The 22,930-nt window shown below is 39.5% G+C and overlaps 1 protein-coding gene and 1 pseudogene across 1 annotated transcript; both read right to left on the reverse strand.

Moving 5' to 3' along the window:
• Positions 1-4,770: 4,770 nt before the first annotated feature.
• Positions 4,771-7,114, reverse strand: CCDC184 (coiled-coil domain containing 184). The gene has a single exon (XM_039882842.1). It carries the CDS (start codon positions 6,575-6,577, stop codon positions 5,996-5,998), a length of 582 nt encoding a protein of 193 aa, XP_039738776.1. The 5' UTR covers positions 6,578-7,114; the 3' UTR covers positions 4,771-5,995.
• A 10,795-nt stretch (positions 7,115-17,909) lies between these two features.
• On the reverse strand, positions 17,910-18,982 carry LOC120618590 (ERO1-like protein alpha; annotated as a pseudogene).
• Between the last annotated feature and the right edge of the window lie 3,948 nt (positions 18,983-22,930).

Here is a 22,930-nt window from a genome sequence, read left to right on the forward strand (position 1 = left end):
TCTAAACATCTTCCTTGAACACTTTCCGGCAAGATCAAAAAAGTCCCGTGCTTTAAAACTTGTGGAATAGGTGTCGTGGCCTGGAAGAAATTTCCAGAGACAATAGTGAAGCTCTCTTTTTAAGAAATGCTGCTTCACTAACACTAAAATGCGCCAGAGAATATAAATACATGGAAAAATGTGGACATCAACAACACCGAATCAATAAGTGATTCAGAAGTGTCAGGCTCAATGTGAAGAAATTATAAAATGCCATAATAACTTTAAGTTATATTTATATGCATTGTACTGATATAAAAAAATTTTTTCTCTAAATAAGTCTAAATGAGCTCTTTAAGAGTGAAAGTTTTAAATATAAGTGATAAGGAAGTATAATGATAATTTAATTGACAGTATTTTTTCTTTCTTGTGGCACCTAAAATAATGACGTGCCATACAACCAATGGTGACTTAAAAATAAAATAAGGTACATATTTCAGAGGCTATAAAAATGAGAAGCAGCTCCAGCTCGTAAGATATTCATAACCTGGAAGGCGGGGGACAAGCAGCACACAAAAAATAATAGAAGGAAGGAAAAATCTAGTAATTATCCCAAAAAGAGGTACAAACAAAAAAAATTGGGGCATTTATAAAAGTGAAAGAGATTGTGTTAGGAAAGGCTCCGTGAAGGAAGTAGCATTTGAGAAGGGCCTCAGAGAACTGGTAGGATTCTAACTGGCAGAGATAGAATGCAATAGGAAGGATAAAGAGAATGGGCAAAAAATCAGATTAGAAAAATGGGCATTTCTGGACAATGGTGAAAAGCATATTTGGACTATAGGGTTTATTAACTTTTTTGATTTTATAGACCACTTTAAGAATTTGATGAAAGTTGTTAACAGTATTCCTAGAGAAAAAAGCACAAATTCATAATCAAAATGCTTTGCATACTATTTCTGGAGATTTCCCATTTACAGGTAGCATAAGAGTGGAAAGGGAAAGCAAGCTTGCTGGACACCCTATGAGAAGCTGGTGCAGGTGACTAAGGCTGCAGAAGTCCCTTTTCTGCATGAGAGATTTGTATCTGACTACACTTGGGAAGACTAACAGAAATGGAATCAAGGGCCAGGGGAATCAAGGACTCATGTAGCCTACTCGTCCAGAGGTTAAAGGACTTGGGATACCCTTGGGAATACTTTCTAGCTGACGGGATGATGTATGTTTCCAATTGATGGGATGGTGGCTAAAAAATTTACCTGAGGAATGAAATGTATGGGTAAAAATGAATTCCAGGCCTTTTTAGGGAAGTCCTTGACTCCCTCCAACCACCAGATTTTATATTTAATTCAGGAAGTAATAGGGATATGACTCAGATTTCTGAGGAGAATGCATGTTCAGAGCTGTGGTTTAGGAATATTAACCTTCAGCTTTACAGGTGTGTAAGAGGCTGTGGAGACCTGTTAGAAGTTTATTGCATTGGTTTTTATATTCTTCAAATACATTTTATTTATTCAATTTCCTCTTCTGTCCCTGCCACCCACTGTTTGGCAGAGAGCCCAGCCTTTAGTAAGCATTTGGTAGTGCTCGCTGAATTGAAAGCCATAAATTCACTTTGAGGGTCCCCTTGTAATGTTCCTACTCCTCGCCTGGTGGCACCATTACAGCATTATTTACAGAGCAGGCTTCTCTCTCTAAGCACAGTGCTTCCAAGCAGAAAGGCTTTGTTTCTTGGGGGAATTCACCTCTGGAAACAACCTAGAAGGAGGGTTAGGGGAATGGTAGCCGTGATAAAAGATTCAAGAATACTCTTTTTGTACTTCTATATCATTTCTTACTGTAGCAGTGTATCTTGGCTGAATTTCTATTCCTAGGCATGTAGATGGGGAATGATGCTTAGGAAAACCTGCCTTTTCAAAGGCGCAAGCAGTTTTTTGTCTTGCAAGAAGTATAGACTTAAATAAATTTGGGAAAGAACTTTTCCTTATTTGTGGGGAAACTGGGTAAGCCATTTCATTATACATGTCAAGCAAAGACCATATTCTGTGGTGATACTGAGGCCACATAAAACTGCAGATTTATGTTGGAGGCCAGTTTGCAACTCTTAGAGAAATAACTATTTCTCTAGAACAGGTTTTAGACATACCAGGCTAACGTTGCGGCTTATTTCTACAGAGTCTTATGTGTTTGCATTTTGAGGTTAAGAGCTAACCCTGAGAGATTTCCCTTAGACCAGTGAGAGGTAGGAACTGAAAGAAACTGAAAGAGTTGTGATAAATTGCACACCGTATTGTGCTGGGCCCAGACATGAAGTGCAGCACAAAGCTATGGAGGGGACCATCTCCTCACCTCTATATATCAGCAATGCTCTGGCAGATTCCAAGTACTAGAATATTCTTAGCACCTTCTAATGGGTGTCAATATAATTTGCATTTGTCGAGTAGGTGATAAATAATTAGATTCATGTGACAATTTCAATTTAGTGTAAGAAATCCTCCGAAGGCCCCAGGAGGTAAGGATGTATTGTGGGTTCAATACGGTACCAGTTCAGGCAGGATCCGTTTCTTCTTTGGTATTTTTCAAGTTAAAAAGTCTCATTACCCTTTAGCTCAGTGATTCTTACTTTTTAACTTCTTACCTTTGAGAATTAAGTTGAAATAATAGATCTCTCTAGAGAATGTACATACTTACATGATTTTTGCATTCAATTTCAAGGGTCTATGGCCCCCTAGAATTCAATAGAGATCCTGTTCATGAGTCCGAGGTTAAGAATCTCACCTGAAATTCAGTCATCAGGAGCATTCCAAAGGAGAAATTCAAGAGGAGAGTGAGGAATAGGAAGGAAGGAGGAGGCGGGAGACCAATTTGTGTTGGCTCCCTATGAGATGCCAGTGCAGGTGACTGAAGAAAGCTGAAGAATTGCTTTTTCTAGGGAGATTTTTTTTTTTTTTTAATCTATCTAGACTTGGAAGGACTAGGTGGAGGACTTCTAGAAGGCCCTGGGCTAAGGGATTGATGACACATTTAGGACAGTGGGCACAGGAAGGGGAACCAAAATGAAGTCAAGGATTAAAGGGCTCAACCAGGCCTTTCTACAGAGATTAAAGGGCTATTCTGCCTTGGGATTCATGTCAGACTCTGCAGAATCTGAGCTACAGGGAACAGGAAAGAGGCACAAGAATGGAGCTGTGTCAGGGAGTATCTGGGGACATCGTCTTCTTCCTATCAAGGAGCAGATCCAGAAGGCCACAATCTTGGTGCCATTATTGTACTGTCATCCACTGAACTCTGAGAAGGGTTACTAATCAAAACCTGAATTACAATTTCGTGTTCCATTTGTAAAAATAAAAGGTGACTGAAAGTAACAGTATTTCCTTTGCAGGACTCTTGAACTCTTGACTAGGGAATAAGAGATCCCCTTCTCTGGAGATCCAAATAATAGAGCAATTAGCAGCATGGCTCCCAACTAGGGTTCTTTAAGTCAGAAGACCTGAGTTTAAATTCTGCGAAGTATGAGCTGTGCGACCTTGAACAAGTCTTGGAGTCTGTTTCAGAACTGTTAGTGAAAATAGTGCCTACTTCATATGGGCACAATGTCTGGCATACAGTAAGTGCTCAATAAATGATAGCTATCATTGTTGATATTGGTGAATACTGGAATAGGAACTTATCTCAAGCCACTTCCCAGGGACACTTCTCCACTAATACACTTTAGCTGTCCTCTGTAAAGCCCCAGCCCATATTCTCCAACCACTACACAACTCTAGGCTTCCTCTGGTCATACTATGTGTACAGGGCTGGTCTCCAAGAACTTTTTGGCCCATAACTGCATGAACTTTATGATGAAAAGGCTTATGTCAGCTTGGGAATTTTATCATCCCCTTTTACTTGATTATCTGGAAGGATAAGAGTTTTTTTTAAACGGGGAAGGATTATATAAAAAGAACTTCTAAACCCTCCCCCGCTCCTCGCTCCCCCCCCCCCCAGAAGAACTACATCTTAGAAAACTAACATTTGTACAGCACTTCCCAGGGGCCTTAAATATTTTTCTCCCCAACAGCTTTTTGTCCCCATTTAACAAATGCAGAAACTAAGTCCCAACCAGTCATTCAGTGTGGGAACTGAGATTCAAGCCCAGTTCCGTGACTCGAGCTCTTTTCACCTCTCTGCAGCAACCAGCAGCAAGAGCACATACAAAACAATTCATTCTTCTCCCACATTTTGTTTGGGACAGCCTTAGGAAATCTCCAGTGCCCAAGAGAGCTGACTAGAGCTGATATCAGTCTAAGCTCCCTGGGGAACACCTTACCGGCATTCTCCACTAGAAGCCTGAGGCAGTTATTGCAGTTTCCTTTGTGATGTGTCACTCTGCTGCCAGAGATCCCAGGGCAGTCCCTCCCAAACAATACCCCCTCCCTAAGCCTTTCATGAAACAGGAGTCATGCCTGCCATTCCAGGACTCAGATTTGGAAATCATCTATCAGGGGCTAAGTGCTTCACTGAAGTCTCTTGCACATCTGGAGTTCTAGCTACTAAAAATCCTTGTTAGTTTTGGGAGTCTCAGCAAGTACCCTCTCCTTTCCCAGTCCAGCTGGAGGTCAGAATCCAGGACCAAGAGAAAGCAGGTAGAGTTGGCAATGCCTGTCTCGACTAGGGCTAGGACGGTCAACTCCTTGGAACTGGAGGCGAGGAGAGAGGAGGGAAGTCATGGTCCCTGCAGTTCCCATTAAGCCCTGGTTCATGCAATGGGCCCAGAAGCCCAACCCTGACATCCCCCTAGTACCAGTCAGCAAGGAGGGGAGATGACGCCTCTTTATTAAGATTAACACCAAGGAAAGCATTGAGAAGAAATACACAGAGGAGGAGGAAGGGCACACAAAGTCACCACTTGAGGAAATGGGAAGGAGGCACATCAGTTAAGAACCTCAGGACAGCCACATGCTCCATGCCCTGGTCGTGGGGGAAAGGGGGAAAGGAGAGGGGAAAGCGCCATGATAGCCCAGGGCTCACAGAAGGGTCTGAAGCCCCCTGAACCTAACACCAGAGCCACAAGCCCTGCCCCTCAGGGCTCACACACTACTGCACAAGTCGACACACATAATACACACAAGACATTATGGAAGCAACACCGAGAGGCAGCGGGCAGAAACATATTGCCAGGAAAAGGAACTGAAGTTAAGCGAGTGTAGCCAGGAGAGAGACAGTTTTTGGCTGCGGCCCCCAAGAGTCCCTCAAATGTCCCCTAAATCTGGGCTGTTGCTGAGCACCCCCAAGTCTCTGCCTGTGAACTGGGCTCTTTGTTCTCTAAGCCCCAGTGAGTGGATAAAGCAATTCCAGATGAAGTCAGTGACAAGGCAGGTTCCGCTCTGCATGCAAAATCCTAGAGGTTGAGCTATTATGTCTTCATGCACAGCCAGCTCCTCCCAGCCCAGGGGCCCTGGGAACCCCATTCTCCCAGATTCCTAGGGCTGCAGTTCCCTCCTCAAGCTTCCTTTACCAATCAGCAGCCGCAGAGATCTGTGAGGGGGAGAGACTTCTGCAGAGCGCTGAATATGCTGGATTTCAGCAGAAGGGTAAATTTTCTGTTGCCAGAACAGAATATCCCAATTCCTTAATTTCTAAGTAAATCGTTAGAGACTACTTGCCATAGTCCTAGATAAGTCCTTTTTCAGAATAGAAAAAGCAGAGTTTTATTTACACAATTCAGGGGTTCTCCTGTTGGCTGGGAAGGGGGATAGGGTAGGGAGGGGACGGATGGGAGTCCAGAGAAGGGCGCTTCCTCTCCCGGAACCTCACCTTTCCGCAGTTTGCTACATCTCACTTGGTTAGGCAGAAAGAATTCTTGATGCTCCCAAAGTCCTTCACCCTATAAATCTTTCCTCCAGAGAGTCTCTCTCTGCCTGACCCACAAGAGCAGCGGTCGGGGCGAAGCGTGCTGCACGGTGCAGTTCAGTCCGCTGGCGTCATGCGCTCGGAAACCCAAAGCCAGCCCGGGAAAGTAGTGCCCCTCGGAGTCCCCTCACAGGGAGGCTTCGCCCTCCAGCTGCAGCAGGGTAATGTCGGGCAGATCGAGGGGCTCCACAAGTGGCCCGTCCCCTTCAAGGAGATCAGCACAGGGGCTCTCGCGGCGCTCACAGTGACTAGTGGGTGTGGCAGAGGGGGGCATCTCCTTTTCCTCTTCATCGTCCTCCTCCTCAGGATCACGACCTACCAAACCGCTGTCCTCAGTCCCAGGCGAAGGGGTCTCCGGCTCTTGCGGGGCTCCTGGGAAGCTCCCCTTGCCGCCGACCACGCCCAGGCCTCCCTGGCGGGGCGCGGTGGTCATAATCTGGCACATGGAGACGATGGCCCGCTGGTTGGCGCACACGTCGTCCGAGAGCACCTGGATGTGCGAGGCCTGCTCGTCCAGGGCCCCCCGCATGGCCCTCACGTCCTCAAACAGGGCCTGCAGCTGAGCCTTCAGATGCTCCATTAGTTCCTTCATGCCGCCGTTGTACTCGCTGGAGATCACGTCCCCCACGGCGGGCACGGTGGACACCTCCAGAGGTGCCGGCATTTCGCCGCCGTCCTTGGTCATGATCTCCAGCGGACCGTCCTCCATTGAATGGCAGAAGCGGGCGGTGGCCGCTCTGGGTCCGGTCCAGCCCGGCCTCTGGAGTGGGGGAGGGGTCGGGGACGGGGAGAGGTCCCCGGAGGGACAGGGGAGAGCTGAGGGAAGAGGATGCTCCCGAGAGGGGTGGGGAGCGGACGTGAAGAGATAGGTCCCGGGCGGAGGGCGCGACAGGATCGGGGAGGCCTGGAAGAGCCTGCGGGACAAAGACCCGAACAGAGTCTTAGGGCCAGCGTCTCTCCGGCTCGCCCCGGGACGAAAGTGCCCTGTCCTGCCTCGCCTCCCGAACTGCGCCCGTGTCAGCGCTGCCCTTTCGGCGCCACGAGCAAGTGCCCACCGATTTCTTGGGTCACAGAAGCGTTCGCGAAAGGGTCCGAGTTGAGGCTAAGGCCAGCAGCGGGTTCGGCTCGGGACTCCCCCTCCGGCCATTAACGGGCAGCGCCGGCGAGTGTGGTAGGAGCGACAGGGGTGGGTCTCCCAGCTGCGCCTCGGATGCTCCCCTGTTTCCAAGGCGACGCACGGCACGTAAATGACGTGTGTCTCCATGGCAACCAGAAAGTGAAGAAGAAAAGGGAGGATGGCTGGGAAGCTGCAGTGGGCTTCTGCTATCTGAGCTAGCGGGCGGGGCGGGAGGGGAGAGTAAGCTGCAGTGGCCTCAGCTGAGACTGGAAAGAGCGTGTGGCTGCAATATTTATTAGAGCAGCATGAGAGAGCAGTTTGCTGCATAAACCCTCAGGTCCAGGAGAGGTCGTCCCTCTCCCAGTCTGAGTGCTAGACACTGAGCATTACTGCCTTGGAAGGATATTCACCTCCCCGCAATTCTTTTGTCAGAGGATGGTGCTAGAGCCCGGGCCTACTTTTCTGTCCTCCAGCCGTCCGCAGGAAAGCAGAGGGTTGAGAAGCCGACGCTAATAATGCCAGACTTGAGCTGGGGCGCGGCGGAGCCCTGGAGCCTGCCCCGCCCGGTCTTGGAGGTGCAGAGGCGGGGAGGACACTCTGGAGGTTTCCGCCTCTCTGTTCGGCTTCTACAGTAAAATAGCCCCCTCGCTGTAGATAGCACGGGAGCCGAAATGGGATAGGATTCCCTCCTACATGAGACCCAACCGCTCCCACCCAGGGCACTGGACGTTTTTCCAGGATGATGAGGCAAAGTACGTAAGTTTTTAGAAGAAACCTCCATAAGAGCAGAGATTGTTGTCTCTTTCGTGCCCTCTGTCGCCATCACGGAATCCCCAGCACCTAAAATAGTGCCTGGCACGTAGTAAGTAAATGCTCAATACATTTGTTGAATGAATAACAAGAACCACTATGTCCTATTCCCTCATCCATAACCCTGCAGCCTACACAGTGGACTTTAGGAGACCTAAATTCAATTCGTTTCTGTCATTTTCTAATTCAGAGACCTTGAATAAATCATTTTCCCGATCTGTTAGGGGACTGGACTGGATAATTTATAATATTATTTCTAACTGAATAATTCTGCATCAACTCACAGGTGAAAGGGTGAGCTATTAACAGTGTCTGTGAGGGGTGGATGCGGTGGGGGGGAGGCCGTGTGTGACAGGATAATTCCCCCTCCGCAGGCCTGGTGCCCAGGTACAGACATACACTGAGTGTCTCAACTTTTGTGAAAACTCTTTTCCCTATCTGAGGGGTGAAGTGGGAGAGGAGGAAGAGGAAGAAAAATGGAATTTAACGTATTTACAGATGACTTCAGATTGAGAAGTAAACAGCACCTGGGCAGCAGCACTAATATGACCTTAGTAAATTGTAGAAGCAAAGTGGTCAGAAAACAAAAATGAAGTTTACAGAAGAAATAAATCTGGGGAGAAGAAACAAACTAGGTATGGGCAGGTGAATTGTATACAAGTGGTTCGAGGATAGCAAATGTGTTACCTGGGGTTTCCCTGCTTGCATACTCTAGTGATAAAGAGCAAGACTGGCCCAGAGGAACTTATGTGGCACTAAAGAACTGTCTGGCCTATCCCTGTCTTACTGCTATTAAAATAATAAGTGGGGAAATGACCTAAACAGCAGAATGTTTAAGGCATTGCTGATATAATAAAGGATTATGCAGCCACTAGAAATTTGATTTCCCTAAACAAATATATGAAAAACTAAAACCCCTACAGTACTGTATTTTCAAAAACAAATGATCCAATCCTCCTTGCTCACGCATTCCTTCTTTACTCATTCCACAAACTTGTGGTACACTCACCTTGGTTATCATTCCTACCTCTTCCATGTGCCCCACAGGTTATTTCTAAAACTCAGGAGAAGAAAAAATGCTTTTCCTTGGTTTCCCTAAGCAGAGCTGAGGTGGGCTGGCATTTACAAAAAGACTACAAAACAAACAAAAACTATCAGAAAGCTCTTTGCTGCATCTACTGCGAGGATGAAGACCATTCTCAGCAGTCAGACTGTGGATATTCCAGGAAATGTGGACATCATTCTGAAAGGACCAACGGTTATTGTGAAGGGCCCTAGAGGCACCCTGCAGAGAGATGTCAGTCACAGCAATGTAGAACTCAGTCTCCTTAGAAAAAGAGGGTCTGGGTTGACAAATGGTGGGGAAATAGAAAGGAACTGGCTACTGTTCACACTATCTGTAGCCCTGTACAGAACACGATCAAGGGTGCTACACTGGGCTTCCGTTACAAGATGAAGTCTGTGTATGATCATTTCCCCATGAATGTCATTCAGGAAAATGATTCTCTTGTTGAAATACGGAATTTCTTGGGTGAAAAATACATCTGCAAGGTTTGGATTATGTCTGTCAGGTGTTGCTTGTTCAGTATCTCAAACCCAGAAAATAAAGTAATTCTTGAAGGAAACGACATTGAACCTGTATCAAATCCAGTTGCTTTGATTCAACAAGCCACAATGTTAAAAATATGGATATCAGAAAAAAATTGGATGGTATCTATGTTTCTTAGAGAGGAACAGTTCAGCAGGCTGATGAATAAGATCTAAGTTGTCCAGTTACAATTTTAGTATATGTGCTGCCAAAGCGAGCACTAAGTTGTCTAGCTATGGAAATGCCAAGATGTCAGATGACTCCTCAAACTTATTTGTGCCGTTTTAAAGATGCATTAAAAGTCATGTATTGATTTGGGACCAAAAAAACTATAGGAAAATTAGAAACACAGACAAGACACACACACACGTGCACACACAAAATAGCTGAACTTACACAGTGTGAGTTTCTGATCATACAAAAGCAAGCACGTTCTCAGGGTCTACAGGTTCAACCTTGCTGTTCATCCTTCCCTGGAGATCTCTGCTATAACCAGGAAAGACTGGCATGACTTGCAGGTTTTTGCCTGTGTCTGTTGCTTCACATCTCTTGAACCAGCACTTGGTATGAATGATTTCATCTTGCCAGCTCCCTCACCCTTCAGCTGAATCCCTGCCTTCTATTTACAAGGAGTGACCCTGTCCTCTGTATAGGACCTCCCATCTTAGCCTTAACCTTACATTAAATATAGCCCCCATACAGCAGGAGCTGGATTATGCCATCATACAAGGCCCTTTGCCACTATTGTGGAGGATACCATGTATGTCAAGGCTTTCAGCATAACATTACATCATGCTACCCAGAGGTGCTGGTATGAAGTCCACTGAGTGTACAAAGGGTCTGAACCTAGAGGGAGGGGAAATTATTGGAGAAGCACGAAAGAACATAGGAATCAGGTGCAGAGATCAAGGGATGTGGCTGATCCAGTCAAGCTCCAGGTCAGACATTTGAAAGCCGAGGGTAGGTGGGAACTGGAGGAGTGGACAAGTAGCAGGACTTGAAAACATAAGGAGGCGGCAATCGGTGCATCAGAATCAGAAACAGGTCATTTTAAGAATTCTGTGTAAAATGAGACAAGGGAAAATAAGAGGAGGGTATAGTCTCAGAAAAACAAAGGGAACAAATGCAGGGAATAAAGCTGAGCCTTAGTCATTTTGCTGGGTTCTAAGACTGGGTTCTCTGGACACCAATGCCCTAGGGTTTGTTGAGTGGGTCCATTCCCAAGCAAGAGGGGCTGAATGGGAACTCTGTCCATGTCACTAGAGTATTCATGCATAAAAAGTATGTCATATAGCAAGAAAAAATAACCCCTACACACCCTTCTGCTTCCTGCCTTTCTCTGTCCTCTGGGAATAACCTAGCTGTTATAATCCTTGATCCCAGTCTTATAAGCCAAGGGGGGAAGAGACTCCATGCTGAATAGATATAGGTCTCTATCAAATACACCTAGTTTCAAACATCATATTCTCACTAAAATTATGATTTTTAGTAGTCTCTGTCATTTTCCTCTATATGGTGTCTAGTTTACCTCCAGACTCTATTTTATATAGCTGGTATACTTTTTGCACTCTAAATCAAACAGTCATGATGGAGATGCTCATGTGACTCATCTAGCTCTAGAATGACTGCTGTACCTTAGGTCCACAATCCCAGACAAGACTCCCCAAATTCAACTTTTATGAAGCTGAGTTACCTTGTAGCCCATCTCAGCACGATATTGCATTCAAAAGAAACACCTCGAATAGCCAAAAAGAATTAAAAAGCAATTTAGATTTAAACTCTAAAGGGGTTTACATTCTTAGCATGTGGGAAAACATCTTAAATTCTCTTCCTTCCTTCTCTAATTCAACTTGTACATTATGGCATAGCTGCCTGTCATTCTCTCTTCTTTCTCCGCAAACACCTCCAAACTTTCTCTTAAGCCTGGCCCTTGCTTTTTAAACCCCCTTTACTTCTCGGATGTACCCTTTTTCTCTTCTGCAAGGGCGCCTATTGTGTCAACACTCGCAGAGGCTTTTTTCCACTTTTAGTGCATGTTCAGTCATTTATCCTGTTCCACTCTGATATGACTAGTTCCAACCCAAATGTTGCTGGATAACTGGCCACAAACATAGGCATTCGGAGCCCTGGAGCAGTGTCTCATGCACCTTCCACCCTCTCCATATATTCTGTACCACAAAAGGTACCAACAGCTCAGGGTAGGCTTCTAGTCAGAATCCTCATCAGGCATTGATAGTGCTGCACCAACTAAGAACATTCACAATTTCTGGTGCTATGCGGGCAATTTTGCTTGACAAATTGCCTCCCTCAGACTATCAGTTCAATTTAGAGGAAATTATGTCCAGGTATCTGGGCAGGATATGGACTGTGGTATGCCTGCCACAGACTTCCCTTTTATTTAAAAGAATTTTTAGAAATCTAGTGTTCCTCGATACCGACATATGCAATCTTTCAGGCCCCTTGTCACCTGTATTTTTACTTATTTCTTTATTGCCTTTCACTTCCAACTAGGATGTAAGATCCATTAGAGCAGGGGGTGATTTTGATCACTGCCATATCTCCAGCACCTAGAATCGTGCCTGGCACAATGGCTCGATAAATATTTGCTGAATATGTGAATGAATGAAGCCTGAATTCATATCTAGAAAAAAAAAATCTTCCTTAAGGACATATAGTTTGTAGAGCTCCAACTCTGTCTTATCTTAGAAAGCAGTTTAGCATCTTTAATTTCAAGCATCCGCTTTGGCAATCTATGGCTTATGTTCACACAATTAAATGGACGTTTTAGTGGCTTTTGTTGAACAAAGAAATACTATAAGACATATGGCAGTATCTATCTCTTGCAAAATAGAAAAGTGCTTGCAGCTTTGAAATGAGAGTTATCACCTACCCACCCACACCCACACGGACCCCCAGCAGTATAGTCTTCCACCATTTCCAGCAAAGTCTCAAAGATATTGGGGCCAAGTTTTAGTCAAAACTCAAGGTCAGAGGACTGCATGTATTCCCCTCCCCTCAATGTTGCTTGAGAATGAGATGATACCATGCCTGTATCCCCATCCTGTATGTCAAGGAGAATAACTCCTAATTTATACTCTTATTCTACTAGAAACAGGCTCAAAAAATACTGCTACTGGTTATAAGATTAGTAGCTAACTGAGAAGGGATATTATAAATAGAAATATTACTGTGCTTCAAAGATAACGTTTCTCTTCTCTTTGAGTTCCTGAATTGGTAGACTAGTAATTTAGGATAATGTTAGTCCAGGTTACTTTTTACTGTAATAAAATTGAGGCCTTTTTGTCCCTTGCTTGTGCCTTCCCTACTTCTAAAACCAAACCAAACAAAAACAAAATTTCTCCTCATTTATCAAATATATATCAAGGGAGATGTAAAGATCAGTCTTTCCAGGATAGTAAAACCAAATTAAAACCAAACATCAAACATAGATTAGAAAAACAATATTCCAGGAATTGAAGTTAGTCTTTAAAAAACTTTAGCTGCACAACTTCAAGAAGAACTTACTATTCTCCATAGTGTTGTCTGAGTCTCTAAGAAGCAGAGGGCAATTTTATGTGAAGTTCTCTGGTGATTACCCAGATCAAATGCATTAAACTGGGACTCGTTTCCTCTCAGTGGGTGATCTGGAGTCACATATCCAATCTCTTCATCCCAGCTCATCCATTACCATATTTCACACCTGCTTCCAGTTGCTTCTTATGTTATTAAAACTCAATTCCCTCTTATTAATGGCATTAATGGCTTTTGCTGCTCATCAGAACAATGAGTACCATCCAAGACATCTCTAGGTGTGCTAGATAATAAACTACCCATGATTTTACATTATTAGAACATTGAAATCTCTGGTGTTTAAATTGTAATGAGATCTGTGGGACATAGGCCTCTCTGTTTCATATGTGTAGATTTTTATTAGTTGTTTGGGGGGGACATTAACTTCACAGAAAAGAATAACTATGGAGAAAAGTTCTAAGAAGATGGAGATGAAGCATGGAGATGATGACAGGGCTGTAATTTGAGTCTAAGGTCTAATGAAAGAAAAGAAATAATCAGCAGAGGTGTGTGAGAGAAGGAAAAGCTGGGAAAAATTTTTCAGTAAATTTTTAGCTCTGGGATAAACTAGCTCAGAGGATAGAGAGCAGCATCGTTTCCTGATTCCACCCTGAGGGCAAGAGGCAGGACTAGACATTTAAGGAAGATTTCTTCAAGGACTTCTTAAGAGTGATGAATATGTGATAAGGAGCCTGAATCTCCTTTTCAGGTGGTCTTGAAAACTGGGAGAGTCTTACTTGTTCGAGTTTATCTTGAGGGGAAGTAGATTTGTTTACCCTTGAGACCAGCTTTGTCATATTTCCATACCCTAGTGCCCACATTTTAACCACAAATGAAAGGTTGAAAGAGTCCCGAAGCGATTGTGTATTTTTCAAGATAGAAAGATGACCGTAATCTCTGACACCCATAAACATTTCTCAAATCCATTTTCTCTACAACTTCAGGTCCTAGTTATCTCATGCCTGGAGGATTATAATAGTTTCCCTTTTAGCCTTTCCTCTGCCCCTCCCTTCTCTCTCTTCCCCATGCATCCATCTCCTCACAGCAGTCAGAAGAATCTACCTAAAACTCAGATTTGAGACTTTTCACAATCTATTTTAAAATGTCCCAAAGGCTTCCCATAGTTTCCAACCTCATTTCCCCCTACTCTATTCTGCCTCACTATTTACCTTCGAGATGCACAAATCTACTTGTAGTTCCCATATACCCAGCACACTTTCATGTCTCCCTACCTTTATTCATGCTGTTCTCTATGTTTAAAATGCCTAACTCGTCTTCTTTTGTGAAATATAACGCAAATATATAAAAATATATAAACATGTATGTATAATTTAGTGAATAAAGACAGTACCTGTATAATCATTACCCAGGTCAAGAAACAGAATATTGCAAGCGTCTCTCCCTCCCCGCCGCCGGAGACCCCCATTCCTATGCTGGAGTCAAAACCTTCTCCTTCCTATGGGTAACCACTCTCTTGGTTATTATGATAATTTTCTTGCTTTTCTTTATAGTTTATCAATCACATGTTTATACATCCCTAAACAATATAGTGCAATTTTGCCTGGTTTTGAACATTATGTAGATGGTATCACAATGAATTTATTCTTTTGAGCTTTATATGAATGAAATCACAGAATTTGTTGTTTTATGTTTTGCTCCTTTTTCACATTATATTTGTAAAGGTCATCAACATTGTTGCAGTATCTGTGCTTTGCTAATTTTTATTGTTCTACTGTATTCCATTGTATGAATATACCGCCATGTATTTATCTACATTCAACTGTTGATAGACACTTCAGTTATTTTCAGATTTTTGGCTATTACTAGCAATGCTCCTATGAATATTCTAGTACATTTCATGGTGCATATAACAGAAGTTTTTCTAAAGTTTATTTATAGATGGACATGCTGAATCACAGAGTATGCTTATCTTCAGTTCTACTAGAGAATATCAGTATCAAATTGTTTTCACAAGTGGTTGTAATAATTTACACTTCACCACCAAGGTAAACATTCTCATTACTCCACATTCTCTCCACCACTTGGCATTGTCAGACTTTTAATTATTAATTTCTCTTTGATATAATCCCAAGTGCCTGGAACAGTGCCAAGCTTATAATAAGCATGCATTAAATATTTGTTGAATATATGACTATATCTTAATTTCTAAGTATGGGAATTTTCTAATTGTCTTTTTGTTATTGATTAATAGCCTAAATCTATTGTAGTTGAAGAACACTTCCTGTTCAGTATCAACCTTTAGAAAGTTGTTAAAACTTGCCCAATAGACAAGTTTTTGTTTATAAATGTTACATATATGCATCATGAAAGAATGTGTTTTGCATTTGCTGGGTGCAAGGTTTAGGTATTTCCATTAGTATATTTAAAACAAATTTATAAACTGTTTATACAAATTTTCTATATCCTAAGTGATTTTGTCTACTTATAAGTTACTAAGAAGGGGTTATTATAATCTTCCACTATGTTTGTGAATTTGTTCTTGTAGTTCTGATAATTCTTGCTTTATATAGTTTGGTGCTATATTGTAAGTATAATTTACATTGTTAAATTGTCGTATTTTCCTAGTGAATTGAACATTTTTCATTAGTAGGTGTGTTTTTTTTGTTCATTAATTATGCTTTTTGCCTTAAAGTTCATTTTAACTGATAGTAATATAGATGCACCAGATTTCCTTTGGATGAAGTGCATCATATATCTTTTTCCATTCCTCTTCTTTCAACTTCTGTTTCCATATGTTTTAAGTATATTTCTGTTAGAGAGCATATAGTGAGATTTTGTTTTGCTCTGCATTTTAACCATTTTGGCATCCTTTGTCTTTTGTCTAGAGCATTTAATCCAATTATATTTAATATTAATAAAGTTAATATTTGGATTTAAACTATATTTGTGGATTTATCAGTCATTTCTATTAGGTTTTGCTTCTTATATTTTGAAGCTCTTATTACATCTTTAACAATTTAGGACTGTTATGTCCTTTTGCTGAATTGACTTGGTTTATCATTATGAAATAGCCTTTCTTTATTCTTAGTAATATTCAGTGCTCTAATATTTACTTAGTCTGATATTAATGAAGCATTTTCAGATTTTTAAAATTAATATTTGCATTGTATATTTTTTGTCATATCTGTGCCTTTATACTTAAGGTGGATTTCTTATAAACAGAATATACTTGGCTCTTTTTATCCAACTTGACCATCTCTACCCTTTAATGGAGATGCTTAGCCCATTTACATTTATTATAATTTTTGATAAGATTGGATTTCAATCTGTCATCTTGCTATTTGTTTCCTATTCTCCCATCCGTTCTTCGTTTCTTTTTTTATTTCCATTCCGATGTTTAAACTAATTGAATTTTTAAATGATTCCTTTTTAGTTCCACTATTGGCTTATTAAGTCTTCTTCTTTTTTTCTTTTGTTTTGTTGTTGCTGTAGTTGTTGCTTTAGAGCAGTGCTTTCCAATAGAATTTTTTTGTGACGATGGAATCATTCTCTATCTGCACAGTCCAGTATGGTAACCACTAGCCACATATGGTTATTTAATACTTGAAGTATAGCTAGCTAGTATGACCAAGGAACTGAATTTTTAATTTTCCCTAATTTTAATTTTAATAGCCACATGTGTCGAGTAGGTAGCTACTGTATTGGACAATGTAGCTCAAGAGTTTAACAAAATGCATCCCAAACTTAATCACAGTCTACTTTTAAATAGTGTAAGAATCTTACAACATACGTTCATTTCCTCCCTTATGTCCTTTGTATATTTGTTGTCACACATATTACTTCTACATATGCTAAAACCCCAAGCGCATTTTTAAAATTTTTACTTTGGTCATTTATCTTTCCAAGAGATTAAAATTTGAAAAAAGTGTTTTAAATATTTTGCCTACATATTTATCGCTTTTCACACTCTCTATTCCTTTCATTGATGCAAATTTTCATCTGTAATTTTTCTTCTACCTGAAGAACTTCTTTTAATATTCCATCTTTTGTTTGTTTAAAATAGTCTATTTCACCTTTATCTTTGAAAGATATTTTTGCTGGGTAAGTCTTCCGGATTGACCTTGTCTTCTGCTTTGCATAGCTTCTGTAAGAAATCTGCTGGCATAATTTTCTTTGTTCCTCTATAGTGGAGGATGGCAAGCCATGTAGTCTCCATTGCAACTACTCAACTCAGCACAGAAGCAGCCATAGCCAATTCATAAATGAATGCACGGGGCCGTGTGTTCCAACTAAATTTTATTTACAGAAACAAGTATTAGGCCAGATTTGACTCATGGGCCATAATTTGCCAATTCTTGCTCTATATGTAATGTATCCTTTTTTATCTGGTTGCTTTTAGAATTTTTTTCTTTATCCTTGGTTTTTATCAGTTTGGTTACAATGTGCTCTGGCACAGTTTTCTTTAAGTTTATTCTGCCTGGATTTCACTGAGCTTTTAAATTCAAAAATTTTTTAGTCATTATTTATTTAAAAAATTTTTAGCTCCTGACTCTTTTGAACCTTGTTACATGTATGTTAAACTGCTTGATGCCTCACGGAGCACGTTGCTCTGATCCTTTGTTTTTCAATCCTTTTTCTCTCTGTACTTCATTTTGGATAGTTTCTATTTCTATGTCTTCAAGTTTTCTAATCCTTTCTTTTGTAGTCAGCAATTTGCTATATTTCTCCCTGTGAAAATTTTTAATTTTATTCATTTTCTAAATTTGATAATCCTGATTTTAGTCAATATTAAACTTCAAAATTTGTGCCACATTATCTAAGTATTACTTTGACTCACATTAATATTACACATATTTAAACTCAAGTCAATTGCAAAATAAAACTGTTTACTTAAGTGATATAATTCTCTTCTAAAAGGTTTGACTTCAAACTTTCATTACTATTTCGCTCTTTGGCCTCCACTGTCCAGAAACAGGCAGATTTCAACTAATTTCTTTAATGAATATTTTGTAGCAAGTTTCTGAAGTTTTCCAATTCTTTTACACTTATAGAAATTCTTCCAAATGCATTAAACAACGATATGATTTCTTGTCTGGTTAGATGGAATTCAGAAGTGAGCCCACTTGCTGGCATATTTGCTGTCGATTTCTTTGAAAACAAGACCTTCAAAGCAGTGCCCAAACCCTGAGTCTGAATATTTTCCCACAGTCGACATTTAAGTCAACCAACACAGTCTATAATTTTGGAAAGATTTCTATAATGCTGCCAAAAATCTGCTTGTAATTATCTTGCTCTTTTTTCCATCTCAAGCAAAAAAAAAAAAAAAAAAGAATTTCATAAAAATAAAAATTATTCGACTTTGTGAAATATTTCTAGGAATAACTTTGTTTTCTGAATCTTAAACTTCATTTCCAGTGAATAGTTGAAAATCCGAGTGCCCAGAGAATGGTAGCACTTTAGATAAAGGCTTTGATTCTTTTAAATAGAGAAAATACAGATTCTTGAGCCTTCTTGTACCTTCTCCTTCAATCAAAATCCTATCAAATGCACTAGTGAAATTCTGTAATGTGTATCCCCATTTCTTTTCCAAACAGATATCCTGTAAAGGCTATCTTGTTCTCAAATGCACATTAATGTTTGCATGTAGTCTAAATAAAAGTCTGTAGAATGCCCCCTACTTTTTTTATACATAGACCTTCTAGCTGTTGATGAAAAATGTTCTCTTCACATTTCCCTTGATCAGAAGCTGAAATCGTTAAAGGTCTTTTAATTGTCTGTGACTTGAAACAATTTTCTTCATAGATGATTATACTCTCTATCTTCCAAGCATCTGGTCCTTTAGGACTGTGTAATGCTTACTATTAAGAACAATCTATGTATTCAGTATCAAGGTTTTATACGTCATCAGCTTCACAGAAGTTGTCTGAGGAATCGTCACACTTGGTCCATTGAACAATCTTCTCTGTTTCTTCACTCAGAGGTTCATCCATAGTTCCAAGTTATTCAGCTTGTTCATATTCTTCAGTGACATTGTCACCTTCTTCAGAGTATCTGTAGCTTGCAAGTTTAATTTAAATTTAATTAAAATGCGAAATTTTTAAATTATTTGATTTTATATTTTTATTACTTCTTACACTGAATTTATTTGCTTTATCATATGCCATAGATAAAACAGTTTCACAATACCAGTATTAGTACTAACAGTAAAACTACAGAATGAAGTTTAAGAGGTTTTTGCAGTTTGTTTTGTTCTTAGAATTATCCCACTAAAGAAAAAACAAAGTCCTGTGTTCAAAAGTCATTTGAAGTAAATCTTTGTTTTTGGTTATGTTATCAGTCTCACGCACACTTAATTTTATTTCATTTGTTTTCAATATTAAGGATTGTTCTTTTTCTCTTTTTGGTTTAATTGATATTTTGAATATATAAAATAATTACATCATTCTAAAGTCAAAACCACATGAAAGGATATACTCGGAGTCTCCTATCTCCATCCCCTGATTCCAGTTCCCCTCCCTACCTCCTACAATAACCATTTTTTATTAGTTTCTGGATTATTCTTCAGTGTTTCATTTTGTACATAAAAGTAGCTACCATATACACTATTCTGCACCTCATCTCACATAATATATTGTATATCAACACATAGAAATATTCCTCATTATGTTTATAGCTTCATAGTACTCCGCCATGTACCATAATTATTTTTAACTATTTTACTCCTCACTGTTGATGGTATTGGGGGGTGGAGGTGGATTTCTAGTCTTTTGCCATTAAAAATAATGCCACAATGAATAACCTTGTGCATATCATTTCAAGTTTGTGCAGATGTACTTTTAGTATAGATGCCTAGAAAATGTGATTGCTGAGTTAAAGGATGAATGCAGCTATTTGTAATTTTGCTAGATAGTATCAAATTCCCCTTCTTAAGGGCTGTACCATTCTACACTTCCACCAGTAGCATATTGTGTCTCTTTCCCCAGAGTTTTGGCAACAAATTGTGCTCTTAAACTTTTGAATTTTTGCCAACACACGTAAAAAGTGCTATCTCAATGTAATTTGCTTTTCTTTTTTGGATGAGTTGAGACTATTTTACTATTTTAAGGGCCACTTGCATGATTTTTTAAAAAAACTATCCGTTCATGTCTTACGCTCATTTTCTCTACTGGATTTATGTCTTCATATACTAAAGAGATTAACTTTTTCCTGTGTGATATAGTTGCAAATATTTTGTTCAGTGAATCATTTCTCTTTGGTCTTCCTTATGATATTGGGACCATGCAATTAAAAACGTCACATGATAGAATTTATCAGTCTTTCACTGATTCTAGATTTTGAGTCATAGAAATGCTTCTCCCATTACCTCCCTGGGTATATTATACAGAAATCTACCTATGTTTTTTTCTATAGCTTGTAAGGTTTCCATTTTTGTTATGCTTAGTTACATGGTCCACATGGAGTTTATCTTGGTGTGCAATGTAAGCTGTGGATTCAATTTTACCTTTTTCCAAATAATACCCAATTGTTTCATCAACACTTAAAGTCCATTTTCCCCCATCGTTTTGCAACATCTTTATCATATATCAAATTTCTTTACGTATTGTATTGATGCATAGACTTTCTATAATGTTCCATTAGTGTGTCTTCTATTCATGTACCAATTCTACACCATTTTAATTATTAAAGCTTTATAGTATTTTAGATGTCTGGTAAGACTAGTGCCTCCTCATTGCTCTTCTTTTCAGTGTTTCCCCGGAGGTTCTTGCTTATTTTTCCCAAATGAACTTAAGAATCAATTTGTCTAACTAAAAAAAGAACTTGTTGGAATTTTTATTGGAATCATATTAAATTTACAAATTCACTTAGGTATCTTTCATTTGCTCAAATCCACTTATGCGTCTTTGGGGAATATTATAAGTAAAGTTTTTCTCATAGGTTTTTACATATTTCTTATTAACTTTATTTCTAGGGGTTTGTAATTATAGTTGTTATTACAAATGAGACACTGATGTTCTCTTCTATGTTATCTTCTTACTGGTTCTTCCTTGTATCTATGGAAACTACCAATTTCTGTAAATTGCTTTTGTATTCTGCTAAATTACTGAGTCATCTTTTTGTTTGCAGTAGTTTTCCTGCTAATTTGTTTTTGTTTTTCTAGACACACCATCATATTATCAATAACTTTCATACATTTAATTGCTCTCTCTATGGCAATGCTGTGGGCAATACCTCCAACACCGTGTTAGATGTTATAGTAATAGTGGACATCCTCATTTTGCTTTGGACATTAACAGGAATACCTTCAGTGTTTTCCCATGAAAATAATAAGTAAGATGCTGATAAGCAAGATGCTTTATGATGCTAAGAAAATACTCTTCTATTCTTTTTTACAGTTATTTTATGGAGTTAAAAGGGTCAAATATGTGGTGATAGAAAGAAATCTAACTATGGGAGGTAAACACACATTGTAATATATATACGCCTTACTGGTAATTTGTACGCCTGAAACTTACTGGATTTCATTAACAATGGCACCATTAAATAAATAAATAAATAAATAAATAAATAAATAAATAAATAAATAAAATGTAAAATGATGAAAATTTTTAAATAAATAAATAAAATTATTTTTTTAGGAATACATTTTTCTCAAATGTTTTTCCATCACTGTGGAGAGAATTGCAAGATCTTTTCAAAATATATAATAATATTATTAAACATATTAATGTATTTCCTGACATTGAATCATCTTCCCATTTCTGAAACAATTTTTACTTGATCATGACAAATCATATTGTTTGATTCCATTTGCTAATATTTTATTTAGGATTTTTGCATTAATATTCACAAATGAGATTGGTATGTAGTTTTTCTGTTTTGTACAATCTTTATCAAATTTTGATTCCAATGTTACGTTTATTTTATTAAAGAATTTTTGAAGTTGTCATTTTCCTGTGCTTCCCCTTTTATAATCCATTCTTCACCAGAATACTAATTTGATCCTTTAAAAATACAGATGTGATTATAAAACCTATCAATGTCTTCCTATTCTTTTGGGGGTAGTTTAGAATCCTTAATATGTCCTCCAAGACCTTGCCTGATCTAGAGCATCCTTACCTTCCCAGCCTCAACTTGTGCCTCACCTCCTTATTCTGGCCTCTATCTTCTTATAACTTCCTAAGTTCTTTCCTTCTTGGAGTCTTTGAATACTCTTTTCCATTTGCTAGAAGGCCTACTCCTTCCACCTTCTCCACGCTTTTGATCTGGTTATATTTATTCATCTTTCAGATCTGTGCTAAGGGAAGTTTTCACTGACCTCCTAGTCTGACTGAGGTACTCTGTTGAATCATCATATTGACCTTCATTCTCTTCTTTATCACTGTTGTGATTATTTAGGCATTCAGGTGATTCTTTATCTAATGTTTATTTCTCACACTAGATGATAATTTCACTGGAGGTGGGGACTATATTGATCTTATTTTCAGCTGGATCTTCAGCATCTATCACAAGGAACAGCATAATAAATATGATTTGATAAGTATTTGTTGAATGAATGGAGGAAAGATTGAATGAATGAATGAACAAAGTACTAATTACTGTGGAACTCTGAGCAAGAAACCTAAAGAAACAAATGCTCTATTTTCCCTCCAGGGGGAGACATACTCCAACTAGAAATATCAGGGCCTCAAGAAAGCCCAAAATTCTGAGATCAGTGAATTTGCTTCTCAAGCCTCTGAAATTGATTCAAAGAATCCAATCATTTCCCTGTTAGTAAGATTCTTCAGATCACTCTGGATCGCCCTCTGGTACTAGGCAAATGAGCATTTTCTCTGTTAATTTTCCTCCCTTGAGCAATCTTAAAATCTCTCTTGCTAGGATTTGTCTACCCCAGTCTCTGTTTGCTAGGAATTTAGCTACAACTGCCCCTATTCTTGGAAAAATAATGTCACTTATATATAATTTCAATACTATCATTAACATTGTTATTTATTTTTTATTGTATTTTTTCAAAATTC

This window comes from Pteropus medius, unplaced genomic scaffold (assembly GCF_902729225.1).
Source record: "Pteropus medius unplaced genomic scaffold, Ma_sr-lr_union100, whole genome shotgun sequence".
NCBI classification, from domain to species: Eukaryota; Metazoa; Chordata; class Mammalia; order Chiroptera; family Pteropodidae; genus Pteropus; species Pteropus medius.